We start from the raw sequence: 21,304 nt of genomic DNA, 5'->3' as shown, positions 1-21,304 counted from the left end.
GCTGAGGACTTAATTACCTTGATTAGGGGTTCCTAACCACCACCCCCTTCCTCTGCTAAGAGGCCTAGGCAAGACACTGATTATGAATCTTCAGATCAGGTTTCTGTTTCTTCTGATCAGGAATTTTCTATACCACCCTATGAGGATTCAGATGCAGAAGAATCCATTCCATCTGCATCTCCTGAGGTTTATTCTTTTGGAGAAATCTTGCATACTTTTAAGGGAACATTTTCATTGGGAGAGTCAGGATTTCTCTGAATCAAAAAAGAGGCTTAGGGATTTCCTTCTTCTTCCTCAGCATAGGCCTTTGGCTATACCTTCTGTATTAGACATTGTTGATGTGTTTTCAGAATCAAGCATGGCTCCTGATTCCCTACCTCCGGCTCCTAGTAAGCCAGACAGATATTACAGGGTTCCTGACTCCCACAAATTTCTATTCAAAAATCCTGCTGCTGATCCTGAAACTATCTCACAGGGTCCCAAAGGTGTAAAGGCCTCTACAGCCAAAAATCCTACCCCCTCTGACAGAGATTCCAGGGCACTGGATAGATGGGGAAAGAAGGTTTATACGTCTGCAACCTTGGCAATTAGGGCCTTAAACAGTTTCATATGCTTAAATATCAACAGCGTGTTATGGGCAGAAAATTATGTTGATTTCTGATTGTGTGAAAAATAAAGAATTACAGGAATTATTGCATGCAACAGAACAGGTTGGAAAGCATACTTTGCAATGTGGTTTTGGTTCCTTGGAGGCCTCTTGCAGGGCCACAGTTACTGGATCTGTGATTAGAAGGCATGCCTGGCTCAAGGAGCAAAATCTGCCTGATCATGTTAAAGCTAAATTGTTGCATGCACCTTTACAGCATGATACTCTGGTAATAAGGCATAAGAGGTTTTAAAGAAAATGGAAGACAAAGCTAAATCTATGCAAACTGTAAAAGATTTCTTACAAGTGCAGCCACCCAGATTCAGTAGGCAGTGGCCTACTAAAATGTGGTCCTTTCCTGTGTCCAACAGAGCCTCTCAAGGCAAATCCAGGCACTCAAAAGGCTCTAGATACCAATCATAGGGTTCTTACAGGTCAAAGCAATGGGGTGCCTCCACCTCCAAATCTGGAGGAAACAAAGCACAACCCTACAGTAAGCAGTCTCAATGACTTCCCTCTAACATCACCAAGCACTTATCTTTTGGCAGCCCCCTTGGGGGGAAAAATTAGCACTTCTTGCTCAAAATTGGCAGTTAATTACCCAGGACAAGTGGGTATCAAACATAGTATCCCAGGGGTACAGATTTCATTTCCATACTTTGCCAATTCCAAACGGTTGGCCAGATCTGCCACAAAATCAATGGGCAGAGGCTCAGAAACAAGTTACGTCCCTCGTGGATATGGGGGCTATTCAACCAGTACCAGAACAGGAAAAAGGACAAGGTTTTTATTCAAGACTTTTCCTGGTATCCAGAAAAGACAATGCCTGGCGTCCAATACTGGACTTATCGATTTTGAACACGTTCCTGGACATTCCAAAATTCAAAATGCTGACTTTACAACAGCTACTGCCTATACTGTGCAAGAATGCTTGGTTAGTGACTCTAGACTTAAGAGGCATACCTGCATATCCCAGTAAGGGAATCGTGCAGAAGATACCGCCGCTTCAAGGCAGGTTTTATGCATTACCAATTCTCTGCACTGCCCTTTGGCTTATCCACTGTGCCCAGGGTCTTTACAAAGTGCCTGGCACCAGTAATCGCATTTTGCAGACAAAGAAGCATACAAATCTACCCTTACTTGGACGACTGTCTCATTCAAGCAGAGAACAAGGGCATTCTTCTTCAACATCTGGCGTTTGTAAAAAGGCTTCTAACATGCCTAGGGTACACAATAAATGAAAATAAATCACAACTGGTACCCTCTCAAAAAGTTACATTCCTGGGTGCAAGCTTGAATACAACTGCCTAGATGGCTTACCTTACGCCAGACAAACAAAGGCAACTGACTATATACTTCAAACAGATGGCAACAAAAACCCAGTTATCTGCAAGACAAATTCTGCAGGCTTTGGGATTCATGGCATCCTGCATTCTACTAATTCCATATGCAAGACTGGATATGAGGAAACTTCAGTGGTACCTAAAAAGTTTATGGAGTCAACATTGTCACAGTCTGGAAACAATGATTCCTCTCATTCACTGCCTACAACAGGAGTTTCTTTGGTGGGCAGAGAGATGTCACCAAAACAAGGGACTGTCATTCACTCTACCCCTGGCCACCCAAACCCTAACTACAGACGCATCAGACTATGCTTGGGGGGGCCCACCTAGCAGGGAGATGCATTTAGGGCATATGGAGCCCAAAACAAATGCATCTGCATATCAACCAGAAAGAGATGCTAGCTGTTCAGAATGCCCTGACAGCCTTCAAGGACTTACTTCATCCAGGTCAACTACTGATAAAGATGGACAACACCACGGTTATGTGGTACATAAACAAGCAGGGGGGTACACATTTCTACCCCCTTTGCAGACTAGCCATGGCATTGTGGAACACAGCCTTGACTTACCAAGTACATCTTCAAGCTCAATTCCTGCCAGGAAAACAAAATACTCTGGCAGATGACTTAAGCAGAAATGTTATGGACCTGCACGAGTGGAAACAGGATCCGCAAGTCTTCAGCATGGTAACACAGAAATGAGGGAGCCCAGACATAGATCTATTTGCCTCTCCCCAAAATTACCAACTGGACAAATTCTGCACAAGGACTTATCACAGACAAGCATGGAAAGTGGATGCCCTATCCTTCAGTTGGAAAAACTTATCAGTCTACGCCTTTCCCCCTCTACCTCTTCTCTTCAAGGTCTTACTAAAGGTCACCCAGGAAAAAACAAAAATGATTCTAATTGCTCTGGACTGGCCTCACCAGCACTGGTACTCAGTTCTAAGGAATATGTTTCAACTCCCTCCTTGGAACGTTCCTCAAATACCTCATTGACTGTCTCAGCAGAACAATCAAATTCTGCACACTCAGCTCCAAACTCTGAACCTTGCAGCATGGCTGATCAGGCAATTATTCAAACAGCACCTCTCAGTAAATCTGTTGTGGATCTCATTTTGGAAGCCAGCAGGCCTAGTACTAGAAAATATTATGCTGATAAATGGAAGAGATTCTGTGCTTGGAACCAGGCACAAGGAACAGCCGCAGCAAAACCAAATATCCCTGAGATTTTACAATACTTGACTGAGATGCTTGACAAGGGCCTATCCTTCTCTTCAATAAAAATCCATGCCTCTGCCATCTCGGCTCATTACAGCATGGAGCCTCCCATCTTTTCTCATCCTCTGCTAAAACAGCATCTTAGATGGACCAAAAATTTAAGGCCTCCCAGAAGATCACCAACTCCTGCATGGGACCTCAGTTTTGTGTTGGAAAAACTCACCCTGCCTCCTTTTGAACCAGCAGCTACTCCGGATATAAAGTTTTTATCTTGGAAAACAGCTTTCCTTTTGGCAATACTTAATCAAGAAGGGTTTCAGAACTATAGGCTGTCATGGCTGTGGAGCCTTTTATTACATTTTACCTGGACAGGGTGTCCCTCAGGACCAATCCTTCCTTTATGCCTAAGGTGGTATCCAGTGTGGCTCTTAACCAAACTATTCACCAGCCAACATTTTACCCAAATCCGCAGAACAAGGGGGAGCGGATTCTGTATTCATTGGACGTACACAGACAACTAAGATTCTACTTAAACAGGACCAAATCTCTAAGAAAGTCTGAGCAACTACTGGTGGCATTTGCTTCAGGATCAGAGGGGAAGGCTGTATCAAAGCAGACTATTTCTAAGTGAATAAGACACTGCATTCGTTTCTGCTACTTGCATCATGGTAAACCTGTACCCAAGGGAATCAGGTCACATTCCACCAGAGCTGCCTCTACCTCAGCAGCTTTTCTCAGAGGAGTTCCAACCAAAGACATTCTAGAAGCTGCTACTTGGAGTTCTGTTCATACCTTCACAAAGCATTATCATTTGCCTCTCTTCTCTAAATCCAGGGCAGGCTTTGCCACTGCAGTTCTGCAGGGCCTTATAGCCGCTCCTAATACTATTTAGTTCCATCCTCCCATCCATAGCTTTGGGATTCTACCCAAATGTAATGACTGTAACAGTGAAACACGAAGAACATAGTACAGTTGTGTACACTTACCATAAATGTAGATGTTCGAGTGTATTCGCTGTTGCAGTCCGGGTTACCCACCCGCCACCCCCTTTTCTATAACTGCTCTTTCCTTCACTATACTCTAAAGCCTTTGTGGTGTATTTGCTTTTAGGTGAAGGTAAAGTTTATGTTGCTAAAAATGCATTTTCATATATTGCTGTTTATTTATATATATATATATATATATATATATATATATATATATATATATATATATATATATATATATATATATATATTTGCTCCCCATTTGGGGGGGCACCTGACATCTGGGGCAAGAAAAACTGAATAAAATGGCGTCTGCTGCATGTTTTATACCCCTCAAGACCTGACATCATAGAAGAGGAGACCACAACCGACGCAGGACCCAAGACTTTGTTATTCAGGCTGACTGAGGGCAACCTTTCAGCAGATTACCCAAATGTAATGACTGCAACAGTGAATACACTCGAACATCTACATTTATGGTAAGTGTATACAACTGTACTTATACTCACCAGATTAATTCCATTCATTAAGATTATCACAGCAACAAGTCTGGCTTCTGTATTAAAAATAATTGAATAAAAAAATGCGTTCTAGTGCACACATTGGCCATTTTGTTTTTGCCAGAGTCCCCCCCCCGCTCATTGCCATCTATCCTGTTAATATTATCAATCTTACATGACTCCATTTCTGATGAGCAAATTGAGCTGTTGGCATAGGATGGTACTAAACTGTCATTTGAGGAGGAACAAGGGGTAATCTTCCAAAACTGTACTCATTATTTCCACAATGTCCTTAGTGTAACCACACTTTGAGTACTCTGTGCAGCTGTGGTGGCAGTGAGTGGAAAGGGGGGATGATTGAGAAGTTTGTAAAGGACAGTAACAGAAATGGCCTAATGTATGGGTAAGGTATAAGGAAGATTCTGTTGGAGCTAAATATGTCATATTTGTTAAAAGCAGTGAGACAGTATCAGTTTAGAAAATATACCCCTGTCTAACAAGATGGACATGTCACTTTAATGTTTTTATTGTGCATAATATCTGTACCAGAGGTGGGCTGGTGGATTATGGCTGCTGTCATAAGGAAGGACCACATGTCTCAGATGATGATATTGTACTATTCATTTTTTCTGGATTGTCAGACTTAGGTCTATACAGCTGGAATGGTGAAACTATGCCATTCCCTTTCTTTATATGGTTGTGCATATGATGACACATGGATTGGGTACTGTGGTCCTGTCTGCAGGAAGCATCCTTTAAATTTTGCAGAAGCCCTTTTTTCACTTGAAGTGCTTAGGGGTGGGATGCTAGTTTGTGGGACTGACACAAGGTTTTGTTTGAGCTAGAGACTTTAGTAACTCATGTTAAGTTGATATGACCCTTCTAGCTCTGGGCACCATCGAGAAGACCCCCCTGAGATTTTGAAGGGAGGGATTTTTATTCTAGGCTGTTCCTGGTCCCAAAAAAGATGGCCTATCAAAGTTGAACCTCATCTTAAGAATGCTTAAGTACAAAATACCTTTCAATCAATTCTTCCCTTATTAATGCCTAGTGAGTTCATGGTCACCATGGACCTTAAGAATGCCCATCTGCATATTCTTGTTTGTAGGAAGAACAGGTGATTCCTCATTTTACCTCCCTGCTGTTTGGGCTCTCAGTATCTCCCAGAATGTTAATAAATTCCTTGGCCTCAATTGTTCCTAAGGACTGAGGGCTTCCTCGTACATATCCATATTTGGATGACTGCCTGCTGCAAGCCCAGTGAGAAAGCTCCTTTTCATCCTCGACTGCTTTCAGGACTTTGAGCTTCCCATTAATCTTCCAAAGTCCAATCTAACCCTCATTATTTCTGAGGTCTTTCTGGGTGCCACTATGTACACTGTACTGTCTTAGGCCTTCCTGCCGTTGTAAAATGTGAGCTCTGTAGAGGCAGTCTTGCTGCAGTCTCAGAGGATGTATGTTGGTAAGAGAGTTCTAAGTACTTTGGGGCTCATGGCTTCTGTTACCCTTATGATGCCCCTGGCAACATTTCTTATGTAAAAAATCCATTGATATCTCAAAAACGAGTGGGAACAACAGTTTCAGCCATCAGAGAAGGAGATGCCCTTTCTCACTTGCATCTGGAAAGAATTCATGTAGTGAGGGCAAATGTTGGAATGCAGTTTCAACCCCCCACACTCACAGACACGGGCACGATCAAAACCTGGTGACATTTGCTTTGGATAGTGACTGGAGGCGCACACAGGTAATTTGCAGAGTGCCAAAGAAATGCTTGCTGTGGTAGCAGTCAAAGCTGTCAAACCTGTATGGAAACTAGGATCTTGTGTTTGCCCATGGACAATGACACAGTCTTGTGCTACATAATCAAAGGATGGGGGGGATATGCTTGTATCTTAATTACTGTGTAGTGATGCAGTCCTGGAAGGGTAGTATCAATGTGTCATACTAGTATGCACCATCAGAACTTATTGGTGCAATGATTACTCTCAGCCATATTCTGGCAATCAGTTATGATTGACAACTAAAGAGTAGCATCTTCAAAGGCTAGCAGAAAAATGTGGGATAAGTGGTTGATCTGTTCACCTCTGAAGGCAGTAACCAGTTTCTCAGGATCTGTTCAGGATTTCTGTGCTAGAAAACTTTGGTAGTGGGCACCTTCTCTTTTCCTCTGGGGCAACCTCTTCTTGTACGTGTGCTTCCAACCCCTTTGCTGCAAAAGGCACTGGTGGAGAGACCAAGTATGATTCTTCTGGTCCATTTTTGGTGTAGATAACCCTGGCTCTCCATAATTTTAGCTAGGGAAGGAACACTTTATAACCTAATATGTAGTAGTAGACCTTGTTCAGAATTCAGGCTTAGTGTTGCACTCAAATGTTTAGGATGTACACAGTCGTATAATGTGGTACTTTTTTTTTTTTTCTAGTAATTGTTTACTAATAATGTGCTTAAACCCTCTCCTTCATTTGCCTCCCTTCTGTCATCTGTATCCTTCATCAACCTTTTTTTTTTTAATCTGTTCTTCCTCCATCACTTCTCTTACTCAGCCTGACTTGTTTAGTTAAGGTGCTTCTTTGAAAGAAGATGTTCATCATGTTACCCTGCTGCAGTCATCGCACTTGGATTATCCTGTCGTCAGGCGGTCCCGCAGTCAGCCTGAATTCCAAAGCCTTGGTCTGGTGTCGGTTGCTGTCGCTTCTTCCCTGACGTCAGTGCGCCAGGGGTATACAAGAGGCATCAGATGCCATTTTCTTCAGTCTTTCTTGCCGCGCGGTGCCCGAAGCAGAAGCAGTTCACAAGTGCTGGTCGGCCGACTCCTGAGATTTTCAAATCGAATTTCAGTCCGAAGTCTTCAAAGCTAAGTACCCCATTGGGGAACCTTTTCTTGCCTCAGTCCGATGTCAGAAAAAGTTAACAATTGCATTTCTTGTGGGAAGCAAATACCTCATAAGGACTTTCATTCTTATTGTATACCTTGCCTAGGCCCAGACCATGACGTCAACTGGTTGTCAGTTTTGTGCTAGGTTCAATAAGCAAACTATAAAGCGACGCTTTGATTTCGCACGACACTACTTCGGTAGGAAATTTAATTACACTATGCCGTCGGAGCAACCGACTACCGGCGTGCATAAAAAACGCAAAGATAAGGACAGGCAGCCTAGATCCAAGCCAGACTCCGAGGCCTCGGCTGGGCTGGTCTCCGGTTCTCCGGTTTTCAGTGAGGCACCTACGCAGCCCCTGGCGACCACAGAATTGCAACCCCAGACTGCTTCGGATTCTCAAGCAGAGAGTTCTAGGCCATCGCAGCCATTTTCTTTAGGCCCTACCGACGACATTGCGGAAGGAGAAGCTGGTGCTGTGGAAACACCTTCGGTTTCAGAAGGTGTCTTCAGACCGACTACTCTCACCATAAAATCTTATGCTAAGCTTAAAACTCCTCTAAAACCAAAAAAGACTGCACATCCGTTTCCAGTTCAAGGCCCCATGCCTAAGAAACAGATGCTTAAAATGGCTGAAGATTTGATTTCTCTAATCAGGGGTTCCCAACCCCCCCCAGACAAAAGGCCTAGACAAGAGGAGGATTATGCCTCCTCTGATCAAGTGTCTATTTCTTCAGGCTCCTCTGAGGAACAGGATTACTCCTTTCCCCCTTATGAAGATTCTGATGCTGAAGATTCCATTCCCTTAGCTTCTCCCCCTGAAGACTATTCCTTTGGGGAAACCTTACATACCATGAGGGAACATTTCCATTGGGAAGGTCAGGACTACTCCGACTCAAAGAAAAGGCTCTGAGAGTTTCTTTTACTCCCCCAACACAGACCACTTGCTATCCCTCCAGTTTTAGACATTGTGGATGATGTTTACTTAGAATCTAGTCTAAATCCAGATTCTCTGCCTCCTGCTCCAGCCAAACCAGACAGATATTATAGAGTGCCTGACTCACAAATTCCTTTACAAAAGCTCTGTTGCTGACCCAGAGACAATCTCCCAGGGTCCCAAAGGGGCTAAGGCTTCTATGGCTAAAAATCCCGTACCCTCTGAAAGGGACTCCAGAGCACTAGATAGGTGGGGGAAGAAGGTTTACACCTCAGCTACTCTAGCTATGAGAGCACTAAATTGTCAATTTCACATGCTGAAATACCAGCAATTCCTAATGTCTCAAATAAAATAAAAAATGAGCATGCACCCTCAACAGTCTGAATTCAAGGAAATGCAGGATCTGTTGCAAGAAGCTTCCTGTAGAGCAGCTGTTCCTGGGTCGGTCATACGTAGGCATGCTTGGTTAAAGGAACAAACTCTGCCTGATCATGTTAAAGCAAAGTTACTAAATGCACCCTTACAGCAGGATGTTTTATTTGGAGTTAAAGCAGAAGAGGTTTTAAAGAAAATGGAGGATAAGGCAAAATCTATGCAGACGGTCAAAGATTTCTTACAGGTACAACCCCCATGCTTCAGCAGAAATTGGCCAACAAAAAATTGGTCCTTTCCAGCTTCTGACAGATCACAGAGGGGTAAATACAGACGCCCAATGGGCAGAGGTCAAGCACAAATCCCTTACAAACCTCACCAATGGGGCACTGCAACACAGAAGGGAGGAGAAGACAGATCCCAAACTACTAGAAGACAAACACAATGACTTAAACTCAAACTGCCAAGCAAAGCTCTCTTGTAGCTCCCTTGGGAGGAAAATTAGCACTTTTTGCAGACAACTGGCGCATCATCACAAAGGACAAATGGGTCCTAGACATTATCTCACAAGGATACAGATTCCATTTCCACACCTTGCCAAGGATAAAAGGAATGCCAAACCTGCCACAAAATCAATGGGCAGAGGCACAAAAACAAATTGCAGCTCTCATGGATATGAGAGCCATTCAACTGGTACCTACACAGGAGCAAGGCCAAGGATTTTACTCAAGGCTCTTTCTAGTCCCCAGAAAGGACAAGGCTTGGAGACCCATTCTGGACCTTTTGATTCTAAACACATTCTTGCAAGTACCCAAATTCAAGATGCTAACACTACAGCAGCTTCTTCCCATGTTGGGCAAGAAAGCTTGGCTAGTAACGTTGGACCTCAAGGAGGCATACCTGCATGTCCCTATCAGACAAAATTGCAGAAGATACCTCCGTTTCATGGCAGGTTTAACCCATTACCAGTTCTCTGCACTGCCCTTTGGCTTATCTACTGCGCCCAGGGTCTTCACAAAATGCCTGGCACCAGTAATTGCATACTGTAGACAAAGAGGAATTCAAATATACCCATACCTGGACGACTGCCTCATCCAAGCAGAAAGCAAGGACATTCTCTTACAACATCTGGCTTTTGTAAAACACCTTCTAAGTTGCCTAGGGTACACAGTAAATGAAAAGAAATCAAAACTAGTGCCCTCACAAAATATAACATTCCTGGGTGCCAGCTTGAATACAATGGCCCAGATGGCTTATCTGACGCCAGACAAACAACTACAACTAACTCAATACTTCAAAATAATGGCAACATAGGCCCAACTCCCTGCAAGAAAAATTCTGCAGGCCCTGGGCTTTATGGCATCTTGCATACTACTAATGCCATTTGCAAAACTGCATATGAGGAAATTAGAATGGTACCCGAAAAGCGTATGGACTCAACACAGCCACAGCTTGGAAACTGATACCTCTCATTCCCTACCTTCAACAGGAGTTTCTATGGTGGTCACAGGCATGTCACCTCAACAAGGGTCAGCCTTTCACCTTACCCCCCCAGCCAGGCAGACTATGACAACAGATGCATCCGACTATGCCTGGGGGGCACACATGGCAGGACAGTGCATTCAAGACATATGGACTGCAGATCAAAGAAATCTGCACATCAATCAAAAAGAAATGCTAGCTGTACAGAATGCTCTGACAGCCTTCAAGGACCTCTTACATCCTGGACAGCTTAGCTTATAATAAGGACAGACAACACCACAGTAATGTGGTACATAAACAAGCAAGGGGGTACACACTCCTATCCTCTATGCAGGCAAGCAATGACCTTGTGGAACACAGCACTGGCTTACCAAGTTCAATTACAAGCTCAATTCCTGCCAGGAAAAAAGAACACATTGGCAGACGACCTAAGCAGGAACATCATGGATCCCCACAAGTGGAAACTGGATCCACAAGTATTCACAATGATAACTCGAACATAGGGGCGCCCAGACATAGATCTGTTTGCCAACCCCCAAAACTATCAAATATCAAAATTTTGCACCAGGACATTTCACCATCAAGCTTGGAAAGTGGACGCACTCTCATTCAGTTGGAAAACGCTGACAGTATGTGCCTTTCCTCCATTGCCCCTTCTCACAAAGGTGCTGCTGAAAGTCAGGATGGAGAGACTCCGAATGATGCTCATTGCCCCAGACTGGCCACGCCAGCACTGGTACCCACTACTAAGGAACATGGTCCATGACCCACCATGGATTTTACCACAAATTCCTCATCTGCTCACACAGCAAGACAGTCAGATTCTACACAGCTAGCTCAAAACCTTAAATTTGGCTGCATGGCAAATCACCTAAGCAACCAGCCAGCTCCTCTTTCACAAGCTGTTATGGATGCCATTCTGGAGGCCAGGAGGCCCAGCAGCAGGAAAGCCTACTTAGACAAATGGAAAAGATTTTGCGCCTGGAACCAAGCTAAAGGCCAAAATACCCTTGAGCCGAACATACCTCAGATTCTACAATATTTAACTGAGATGTTACACAAAGGACTTTCTTTTTCATCTATTAAAATCCATGCCTCAGCTATTTCAGCTCACTACAACATGGATCCTCCTTTATTTTCACATCCACTTCTAAGGCAGTACCTCAGAGGGGCCAAAAACATTAGGCCTCCCAGGACAGCACCAACACCAACTTGGGAACTCAACTTTGTTTTGGAAAAACTTACGCTGCCACCTTTTGAGCCAGCTTTCTCAGCTGATTTAAAGTTTATATCATGGAAGACTGCCCTGCTGCTAGCAATTACTTCAGCCAGAAGAGTCTCAGAGCTGCAGGCACTAATGGCAGTAGAGCCTTTCCTCATTTTTCATCAAGACAGAGTTTCTCTACGAACTAACCCCTCCTTTATGCCAAAGGTGGTATCCAGTGTGGCTCTAAATCAAACTATCCATTTACCCACCTTCTTTCCAAATCCACAGAACAAAGGAGAAAGACTCCTGCACTCCTTGGACATTTACAGGCAACTACGTTACTACTTGGATAAAACTAAGGTTTTCAGAAAATCTGACCAACTTTTTGTATCATATGCTACAGCATCACAAGGAAAGGCTATCTCAAAACAGACCATTTCCAAATGGATAGGACATTGCATACGTTTTTGCTACACCCATCATGGAAATCCAGTTCCTGCCAGCATAAGGCCCCACTCCACCAGGGCAGCAGCTACATCTACAGCCTTCCTCAGGGAGGTGCCAACCAAGGATATTCTGGAGGCTGCAGCTTGGAGTTCAGTACACACCTTCACCAAACACCATCACTTACCACTTTACTCTAAGTCTAGAGCTGGCTTTGCCACTGCAGTTTTGCAGGGCCTTCTAGCTTCCTCTAACCCTGTTTGACTCCACCTCCCATCCTTAGCTTTGGGATTCAACCCAAGTGTGATGACTGCAGCAGGGTAACACGATGAACATAGTACAGTTTTGTACCTACCATAAATGTAGATGTTTGAGTGTATACCCTGCTGCAGTCCAGGTTACCCTCCCTCCATCCTCTCTAACCTGACTGAAACCTTTTTCAATACCTTAAAATCTGATACAACCTTTGTGGTGTTGTGGTGTATTTGCTTATAGCTGGAGGGATGTTTTGTTTGTGCTAAATTTTTATTATTGGTGCTATCTACTGGCCACCTTTTGGGGGGGGGGGCACCCGACATCTGGGGCAAGAAAAACTGAAAAAAATGGCGTTGGATGCCTCTTTTATACCCCTGGCGCACTGACGTCAGGGAAGAAGCGACAGCAACTGACGTCGGACCAAGACTTTGGAATTCAGGCCGACTGCGGGACCGCCTGACGACAGGATAACCCAAGTGTCATGACTGCAGCAGGGTATACACTCGAACATCTACATTTATGGTAGGTACAAAACTGTACTTTTTTTTTACGTTCTGTTATTGTTCATCCTGCCTTTGTACTATGCAAGATGTTGTATTACTTTACAGTGTCATTTTGATATTTGAAACTTTGTTGATTTGTTGCTCTGTCACATAAAAGCTGAACATGAAATCAGCCCATTATGATTTCTGTCAACAAATTCAAATAAGATAAAAAGATTTGCAAACCTAACATGATGTACTTGTCTCTGGCAGACTTCAGAGGATTCTTATTTTGATGAAGCAGTATTGACCAGAGCCCCAGTAAAGCATGGCTTCCTCTGGCACCCGTCTCATCTTTTAAATCTTTTTATAGCAGTCATATCCTCTTCCATCAAGTAGACATATTTGGTATTTAAGCCTGCTTGATTTTTGGTCTGCATCTGTTAAGGCATTTGCTAGTCAAACAGCTCTTTAAGGATATTATGCATCTCCATTCACCAGTAATAGCAATCCATCTGCCTTGGAGTTTGTCTTCATGCTAGGGAGATTGACTTTTAATCCCTTGGGGCCAGCAGCTTCAGACATCTCTCTCTTAATTGCCATTGCCCCAACTAGGAGGATCTTAGAATTGCAGGCTGTCATATATAAGGAACTGTTTACTATGGTTTGTGCAAACGGCAGTCTGTCGGCGGCACTGCTACCAAAAATCAGAATGTCGTGCACACAATCCAAATGGATGGGATAGTCGAACACACTTATGCGAATGCAGTAGTGCATTCACATAAGTTTATTTGACTATCTGCACGGAGATCGCGGTACAGGGGGATTGGAAATTCATCCATATCCCCACTGTAGTGCAATCTCAGAGTTAAAATATATTAGTAGTGGGGGGGGGGGTGCAGGGGGGCTTTCCCCCTGCAAAAACGTGATATGTCATATAGGAGTCTGATTTTACATCAGCTCCTATACGGCTATCACGTGATGGTTTTGGTCACTATGTCGACTCAAATGTGTCGATCATTTGGGTAGACATTGTGAACATTCAGAATGTTTGTGTTCGTTATTACTTTTCGTTGTTTCGAACGGCAGATTTTATGTAAACCATAAGGAACTAATTGTTTTCCATTGGGGTAGTGTAAGCTTTAGAACTACATCTTCCTTCATGGTAAAGGTAGTCTTATAGTTATCTCTGAACTAAGCCAGTCGATTCCTTTTTTTTTTTTTTTTTTTTTATATAAAGTGAAACAGATTTTACTTTAATGTACTCCGGTAGCTGAGGTACTACATTAAGAGAACCAAGGCCTTCAGGCAGATTGAGAAAGTGTCTGTATCTTATGATTCTGGAAAACAGCTTGGGACAGTCTGTTGGCTAAAAGTATCTTTTCCTGCTAGGAGAGGGATGGGGAAACTTTGCAGTGACATGCTGGAACTCCTTGCCACATCTGCAGCATTTTTTAAATGTGTCTGCTCAGAGTTTTCCAAACATTTTAAGTTAAATGTGCAGTCCAGGAACAGGGCAGTTGTTGCACTGCTGTCTTAAGGCTTTCTCTGAGTATCTACCCCTTGAGGTTGGAGAGGCAGAGGAGGAGACCAGTCGCATGCCCTGCTTTGGTAATTTTCCCTTATGCACGAGTACTACTGCAGCAGTGATCCATATGAAGAGCATTACTACAGCTCTGTGGGTGCACTCCTCGTAACAGTAGGTGTTTAAGTAGGATCGCTGTTTTGTTACTTAGAATGAAAAAGAGAGCTAGGAAAACTTGGGAGCTTGCTGTGCGTTGCTATAGCTGCAGTTTAGAATTAGCCATGGGAGAACTCACAGGAAAATTTCCCAGGAGTATATGTAGCTAATTCTGGTTATTACATAATGTCAAAAATCAGACATTACATGATGTTATGAAGGTATGTAAATGTTGCCTTTTAGTTTATTTAACAATGCCCAATTGCACTTTTAAAGTTTTCCAGTTTATTTGTTCTTTTAATCCATTCTCATATTTTGGGTCACACTGCATACAAGAGCAAGACTGTGTAATGTTTGACGGTCAATAAACTCGGCCAGTAAAACTGTAGCTGATCACCAACTTCTTGTAACATTTGCTGTAGGAGTGGTTAAACACAGACTTGACAGCAAACTTGAACATACTTAAAAGTTTTAAGCCTAATTGCTAAAGCACTGTAGTAAAGATGTATGGCTCAGGCTGACCCAGGTGAACAGTATAACAAGATTAGTTAGATCCAAACCAACAAATGGCAACAAGAAGCCCCAGGGATGTAGGGGATGGCAGAGGAGTACAGTGCTACCAGTTACTTTATAGAAAATCTGCTTTGGGAGAAATGTAGAGAAATGTCAAAACAGGATAGTTCCTAGAACCCAGTATTGTGTGCACCACAGTGCTATAAGTTGCTTTTGCAACAAAAGCAGTCAAGAGTTTAGCTGGCTTAATGTTTAGGATCAAGCAGTCTAGAAAGCACTCTGATAAACTGCTGCTGCTAACTACAGGTTCCAAAGCAGGTTAATTATCTTTAGTTGGTACTGGGAATCTGTAGGAACACTAACCAGTGCAGCAAAATAAACTGTGTAAGTGTATTATGTAAGCCAACTAGCAGGTACGGGAGGAAATTGCTGCAGTATGATCCACAAAAAGGAAGTAACTGCCCCTTCAGGCAAGTACAGCAAAAATTGGAAGTATATAATCATCACAGTAATGGAATGAAATACAGCCCATCAGTCACTTGCATGGGTTTTGTACGGTCCTAGCCATGATAGTCATATTCAGACATAAAATGTTTGTTTGAAATGTATTATCATCTTTGCTTTGACCACTGTTTTATCTACTGCTTTTGACCAGTGTTAGTTATTGATGCTGTGGCCTATCGTCTTTTGAACACACCAAAGCATGTGAAAATATCTCCAGATGTGATTCTACAGACTGGTTAAGTATGGCTGAAAGTTATTTGTTGCAGCCACTGTTGAGAGTATGAGCAGTCTATTAAAAGTAGTGTTAACGACCAGGTTGTTATTTCATGCCTGCATTCATAGATCTAGTCTATTGACATGTTACTGAATCTGTGATTATATCATATTTGCTAAATTTGTGTTTGTATAACTCTTAGTTTCAGTTTTCAGTAACCTTTACTTACACTCAGCATTTGTAAATTGTGGCCTAACTTTCCAATCCCAAGAGACCAGTTCAAGTTACTGATGTTTTTAGGTGTAGTGTTGAACTCAGTCGAGGTCATTGCCTTGTAGGATTGAACTTCTTGTACCTTAGTTTATAAGATGGAGTCATCCACAAAACTCAACAAGGAATTTCACAAAGATCCTGGAGCTTACTTACAGTGCTAATTAATGTTTCCTGTCTTTTTGAGAAATGTGGATCTTCAGGTAAATTTTGTAAGGTCAGTGAAACAAAATTTTAATCCTGTGAATTATCTAAACCATTTGATTTCTTCAGGAGGAAGATTGCCCACTGGTTGTATTTTACATTTTTTACTGTTGTTTTCTGTAAGATTGCCCACTGGTTGTATTTTACTTGTTTGACTATCCTTTTCTGTTAGACTGCCCAATCCAGGAATTTTTTTGACAGTTTTTTGCTTAAGCTAGGAAGCTCATCTTGTGTCCAGTCCAAGGCTTAGCAGAACTCTACACTTCATTGTACTTGAGATTGAGGTGGTGTTGGGTGCTTCATAAGCTTTCCAGTTTTCTCTGACAGCTTGCTTACTCTTTGATTCATTTGAACAGTATTACTTTTTCTGCAGCTTGAACAAAAGAAAGGATATATTCCTTCTCTGTTTTTCTGAGCAATGATCATGGTTTTGGGATGGGAAATTAACCCAGACTTGGTCCTTTTTATGTAGCACATGTCCAGTCTTTGGTGAGTTAGCTTAAGATATTCCTCTGTGGAGTACTGTACGGTTAGACCCCATTATATTTGGGAATTCCAGAAGTTTGAGTTACTTAGCGGAAACTTCAGTTTATTTATATTTTGTTTCACGCATTGCCTATAACATGGAAAGGGTGATATGACAGCCTTTCTTATTATTTAAGCAGTTTTAATCAAAACTCCACTGCAGTTCTGTTCCATTTACTTTTTTTATTTAGTATTACTGACAGATCAGTAAACTCCACGAGGTGGTTGGTATTCAGTAAGGTTAAGAGATATTTCAGATTTGAATAGAGGATGGAAAAAAAACAGAACCTTAATCTTTTTTTTGTCCAGGCTCAGGGCCTCAGGTGGGATGGAGAGATCTTGCAGAACTGTCCCTGACTCTTTGTAGTTATGCTTTTCTGTTTAATGTATGTGAATGAGCTCCATAAGTTGTTGTAAAGCTGGTGGGCCTCAGATGAAAGGAGCAGCTTACTTTCTTGCTCTGACTTGAGGGACCTTTGGTAGGAGAAGGTAGCTGGGGGATCTGAGTGATGTTTTGAAGAAGTTGATTGAAACAGTCATGTTGTGACATGAAGATTGGCAGTTGGGGAAAAGCTGATTGTTTACTATGTTACACCTAAATCTGTTTTATTAACTGTATACTTGGAGGAGTGTTTCCTGCCGCCCCCCCACCCACACACACATTTTATTGTTAAATTTGCTTTCTACAACGCTGTGAATCACCGAACAGTGATGTATGATATCTAGCTGTGTGGTATGTTTTGTGTTTGTCTTGGTTGTTAATTATGTAATTGGTTCTGCAGACTTGCACAAGGCAGTCTTGTTCAACCTTTCTGCTTATCTTTGCTATTTCTAGCAATATCTCATTCTTCCAGATATTTCAGCAACTAAACTCAGTATTATGTTATTAACCCTTTTATTCTGCTTTCTTGCAGATTAATTCATTTTGTTTCATACCTTTATTGCAGAAGGACAGGTTTTTGTTGAATGGCTGGGAAAACGCATCTGCAGTTGACATGATGAGTGTGTACAACAGTTTGCCACGGGATGATGTTAGCAGGTAATTGTTAAGCAGCGTTATTTCTTTAAATGGTGTTAAGGTATTTTCATTTAATGTTTTTAGTTGTTAAGTTTCCTTAGTCAAAAACTTGTGCAAAGAAGGATCTGATCTTGTTTCAAGAGGGCACTTGTGACAGACTATGATGCACCCTATATACCCAACAACTAGCCACCACTATTTATACCAAAAGCAGTCAGAATGCACTTTGGTGGGAGCTATGACCACACTTTTATTCCTTTCATCTCTGTTAAGTAGCAAGATTAACACCACCAGAGTCCTGACTTTTCCACTGTTTATACTGCCCGCAATCCCTCCATTTACGTCTAAGAAACTCCAGGCATTCAGTATCCAATGTTAAGGCATACAATTTCCTTGCATATAAAATGACCCTCTGGCTGCCAGATGCTGAAACAGGAAAGTTACGGACTTGGCTGCCATTTGTTTTTCACATTGATACCCTAATCTGCTGATCGTGTCGTTGATTATGCAGTGAAATTAATTGCTGCTGTGATTCAAAGGTTGAAGTATTAATCATGACTTGTCACATTGCTGAAATTTAGTTGGGAGGACAGTGAAGTGCATTATCAGGTGCACCTAAGTTATCGAGCAGGTGATTGGCCCAAATCTCTTGGTAGCCAATCACTGCTCAATAACTTAGGTGCACCTGCTTCATATGAATGTTTCACTTCTTATTACAGCCTGCTGAACTAACAAGTGTGTTGCGGTATACAGGCTTCTTCACAGCCCCATTTCTTTGGGATAAACCTCATGTAGAAATTGTAGCCACCACAGTCCAGCACCATTCCCCCATGCTTGATTCATTGATGTTGGATGAAAGTTCAAGAACCTGGCTTCCCTTGTTTTTAAACACTTTATTAAAGTATCACTTAAAGGATAACAACGGGATATGTATTTATTTATATTTGTTGACTGGGATAGTCCGACTGGATATATGTCCATTTTCAGAGGAGGCCCAGGGAGAAAAGCTCCAAGATAATACATATTCAGCATTTAGTAAATGCTAGTTTCAAGCAGATTACAATCATAAGCAATACCAGCATTTCACACATATAGTACTTATTATAAGACACTTTACAAAACATAACATTATTTTCAAAGTTAAACATACATAACATTACATTCAGGTTTAAGACACACTGAGCAGCAGTTATACAATTGACCCTTCCTGAAGTGGAGTGGTAGAAAAAAGTTAGAAGTAGTTGAAGGTAAGGCACCAAAGAAATAGAGAGGTCACTAGTTAGGGGTTAGTGCAAGGACATAACCAATGAGTTTTGTAGTATTTCTTGAGTTTGTTTTTGAATTGAGTTAGTGAGGGTTCTAGGGTCAAGTCATCTGGGAGTCTGTTCCATATTTTTCCAACAGAGTTGGCAAACAGAGAGTCCCCAGCTGAGTAGTTAGATTTGTATGTTTGAACTAGGAGTCTAGTGGATGATCGCAGTGGCCGGGTGCTGGTGTAGGGGCTAATATTTTTAGTGCAGGCGTATTTTCTGGTTGGTAAAGGACTTTATGTGCCACTATTAACTGGTTGAACTGCAGTAGGCTTGGCAGTTCAAGCCATCCTAGGCGATTTAGTTTGTGACAGTGGTGTGTTCGGTAGGCTGTGCCAGTAGCAAATCTGGCAATGTGGTTTTAACAGGATGATAGTTTATTAAGATCTGATTTGTTTAAGTTGGAGAATAGAGGTGAGGCATAGAGAAGAGTTGATAGCAGATGGGAACGGGCAATTGCAGTTCTAGCAAGTGGGGTAAGGAAAGGTTTGATTCTGTAAAGAGAGCCAAGTTTTTTATTAATGGTTTTGATAGTTTGATTGATATGTGCATCAAACTTCAGGTTATCAACCATGTCACCCAGTAGTTTAATTTGGGCTTCTGGGGAGATGATAGTGCCATTGTTAGCGGTTATGTTGAAGGCTGGCAGGGGGGTCCTGCATGTGGGGGAGAAGAGGAGCAGCTTAGTTTTGTTGGGGTTTAGGATTAGATGTTGATTGGAGAGCCATTTTTCCACTGTATTGAAGGTAATTTGGGTTAATGTGAATAAAGTAGCTGGTGAGGTGTTGGACCAAATCAGGGTGGAGTCATCCACATGTTGAATGCAGGTAGCATCTGAGATAACTGAATGAAGGTCGTTGATAAAGATGGAGAAAAGAAGGGGTCCTAGTATCAAGCCCTGGGGTACTCCTAATGTGATGGGTAGGCGAGATGATAGCTTGTCCTGCCATAGGACTGCCTGTTACCTGCCCTGCAGGTAGTATTGAAACCATTGGCGTGTATGTTTGTTTAAGGAGAAGGCCTTCAAGGTATTTATAAGCATTTTGTGGTCAACCATGTCAAAATCCTTGGATAGATCTAGAAAGAGTGCTGAGGATAGTTTGTTATTATTGTGGTTGTGGTTAATGACGTTGGAGAAAGAGAGGAGGGCAGAAGTAGTACTGTGGTGTGGCTTAAAGCCATGCTGAAAGTTGGACAACAGCTTGTTCTGTGTGAGGTAGTGCATGAGCTGTATGTGTACACACTTCTCCATAATTTTAGCTAGAGGTGACAGAATAGCTATGGGTCTAAAGTTTGACAGTTCAGTGGAACTACCTCTTTTATGGAGAGGCATGACATGGGAGATTTTTCATATAGTGGGTGTACAGTAGCTTCAGATATAGCTTTGTTGATCAAGATAGAAATGGGGTAGGCTCAGTGGCGGCTGGTGACTTCAAATCACAGGGGGGCTGCAGGAGACAGCTGAATGGGTGGAGGAGCTATGCACAAAACCACAAAACTAACTTTAATTAAATGTGGCAAACCATCATTATGAAAGTCCAATCAAGACAAAAATAAGTGTAGAAGAATAAAAATATTTCGATGCATTGGCTGCATGACAGCTTACTTAATATCTAGATGGAAACAAAAGGTTGTGAGGCATGAAAAATAAATTACTTTTAAATACATTACTGGAATGCCAGTCAAAATCAAGTATAAGAAAACCAGAAGCACTCAACTCAAACCACTTCTCCTTGCACTGCAGTCCTAATTATAATATATTCAGCTTTATTAAAGTACCAAGTAACATGCTGAAAGTAGAAATCTATGTGATGCCCCACTTGTAAAAATGTTTCTTATCCAAAAAGACCTGCTGCCTGACAACTTGTTTCATGGGGAAAACATGATAAAAGTAAAAATGAAAAGCAAACAAGAAACAAGCTCAAGATACATTGCTTAAAGGATTACTGTACAGGTTATGGACCACACATGATTGGCATTCTGTTTAGTTTACGGGTAAAGTCTGTAGAGATGACTGGAAGTCTCCAACAAGTGTAATGAGCTTTTTAAAATAATGGAATCCTGTCCTTTAATACCCAAGGCTTATACATTATCTAGTCAAGTATTCTCTGCATGGCAACAACAGAAAGGCTTTCAATGTTTTAACAGTATGCTTATTAAAGCTTACTTGCATCTTACGATCTCAGACAAGCTTACCTTATGGTCATTAAAGCATTGCTACTTAAAACACAGAGCAACAGGCACTTTGAGTAATAAGCATAAATCAACAGTACAAAATATGACAGAAACCAGACCATTCTGCAAAATCAAGGACA

The 21,304-nt window shown here is 42.0% G+C and overlaps 1 protein-coding gene across 3 annotated transcripts in view; it reads left to right on the top strand.

Moving 5' to 3' along the window:
• Window positions 1–21,304, top strand: part of LCMT1 (leucine carboxyl methyltransferase 1) — a 433,670-nt gene that overhangs the window by 315,452 nt on the left and 96,914 nt on the right. For 2 of the 3 annotated variants that reach the window (XM_044089403.1, XM_044089405.1), the window contains exon 9: window positions 17,576–17,700. In XM_044089403.1, the coding sequence (XP_043945338.1) occupies window positions 17,576–17,700 (125 nt within the window). The remainder of the gene's footprint in view (window positions 1–17,575; window positions 17,701–21,304) is intronic. The other variant, XM_044089404.1, reaches the window with a different exon arrangement.

The sequence above is a fragment of the Protopterus annectens genome, chromosome 12.part0, assembly GCF_019279795.1.
Source record: "Protopterus annectens isolate FY-2018-M chromosome 12.part0, PAN1.0, whole genome shotgun sequence".
NCBI classification, from domain to species: Eukaryota; Metazoa; Chordata; order Ceratodontiformes; family Protopteridae; genus Protopterus; species Protopterus annectens.
Note: the sequence above shows the minus strand (reverse complement) of the source record. Positions and strands in the feature narration are given on the sequence as shown.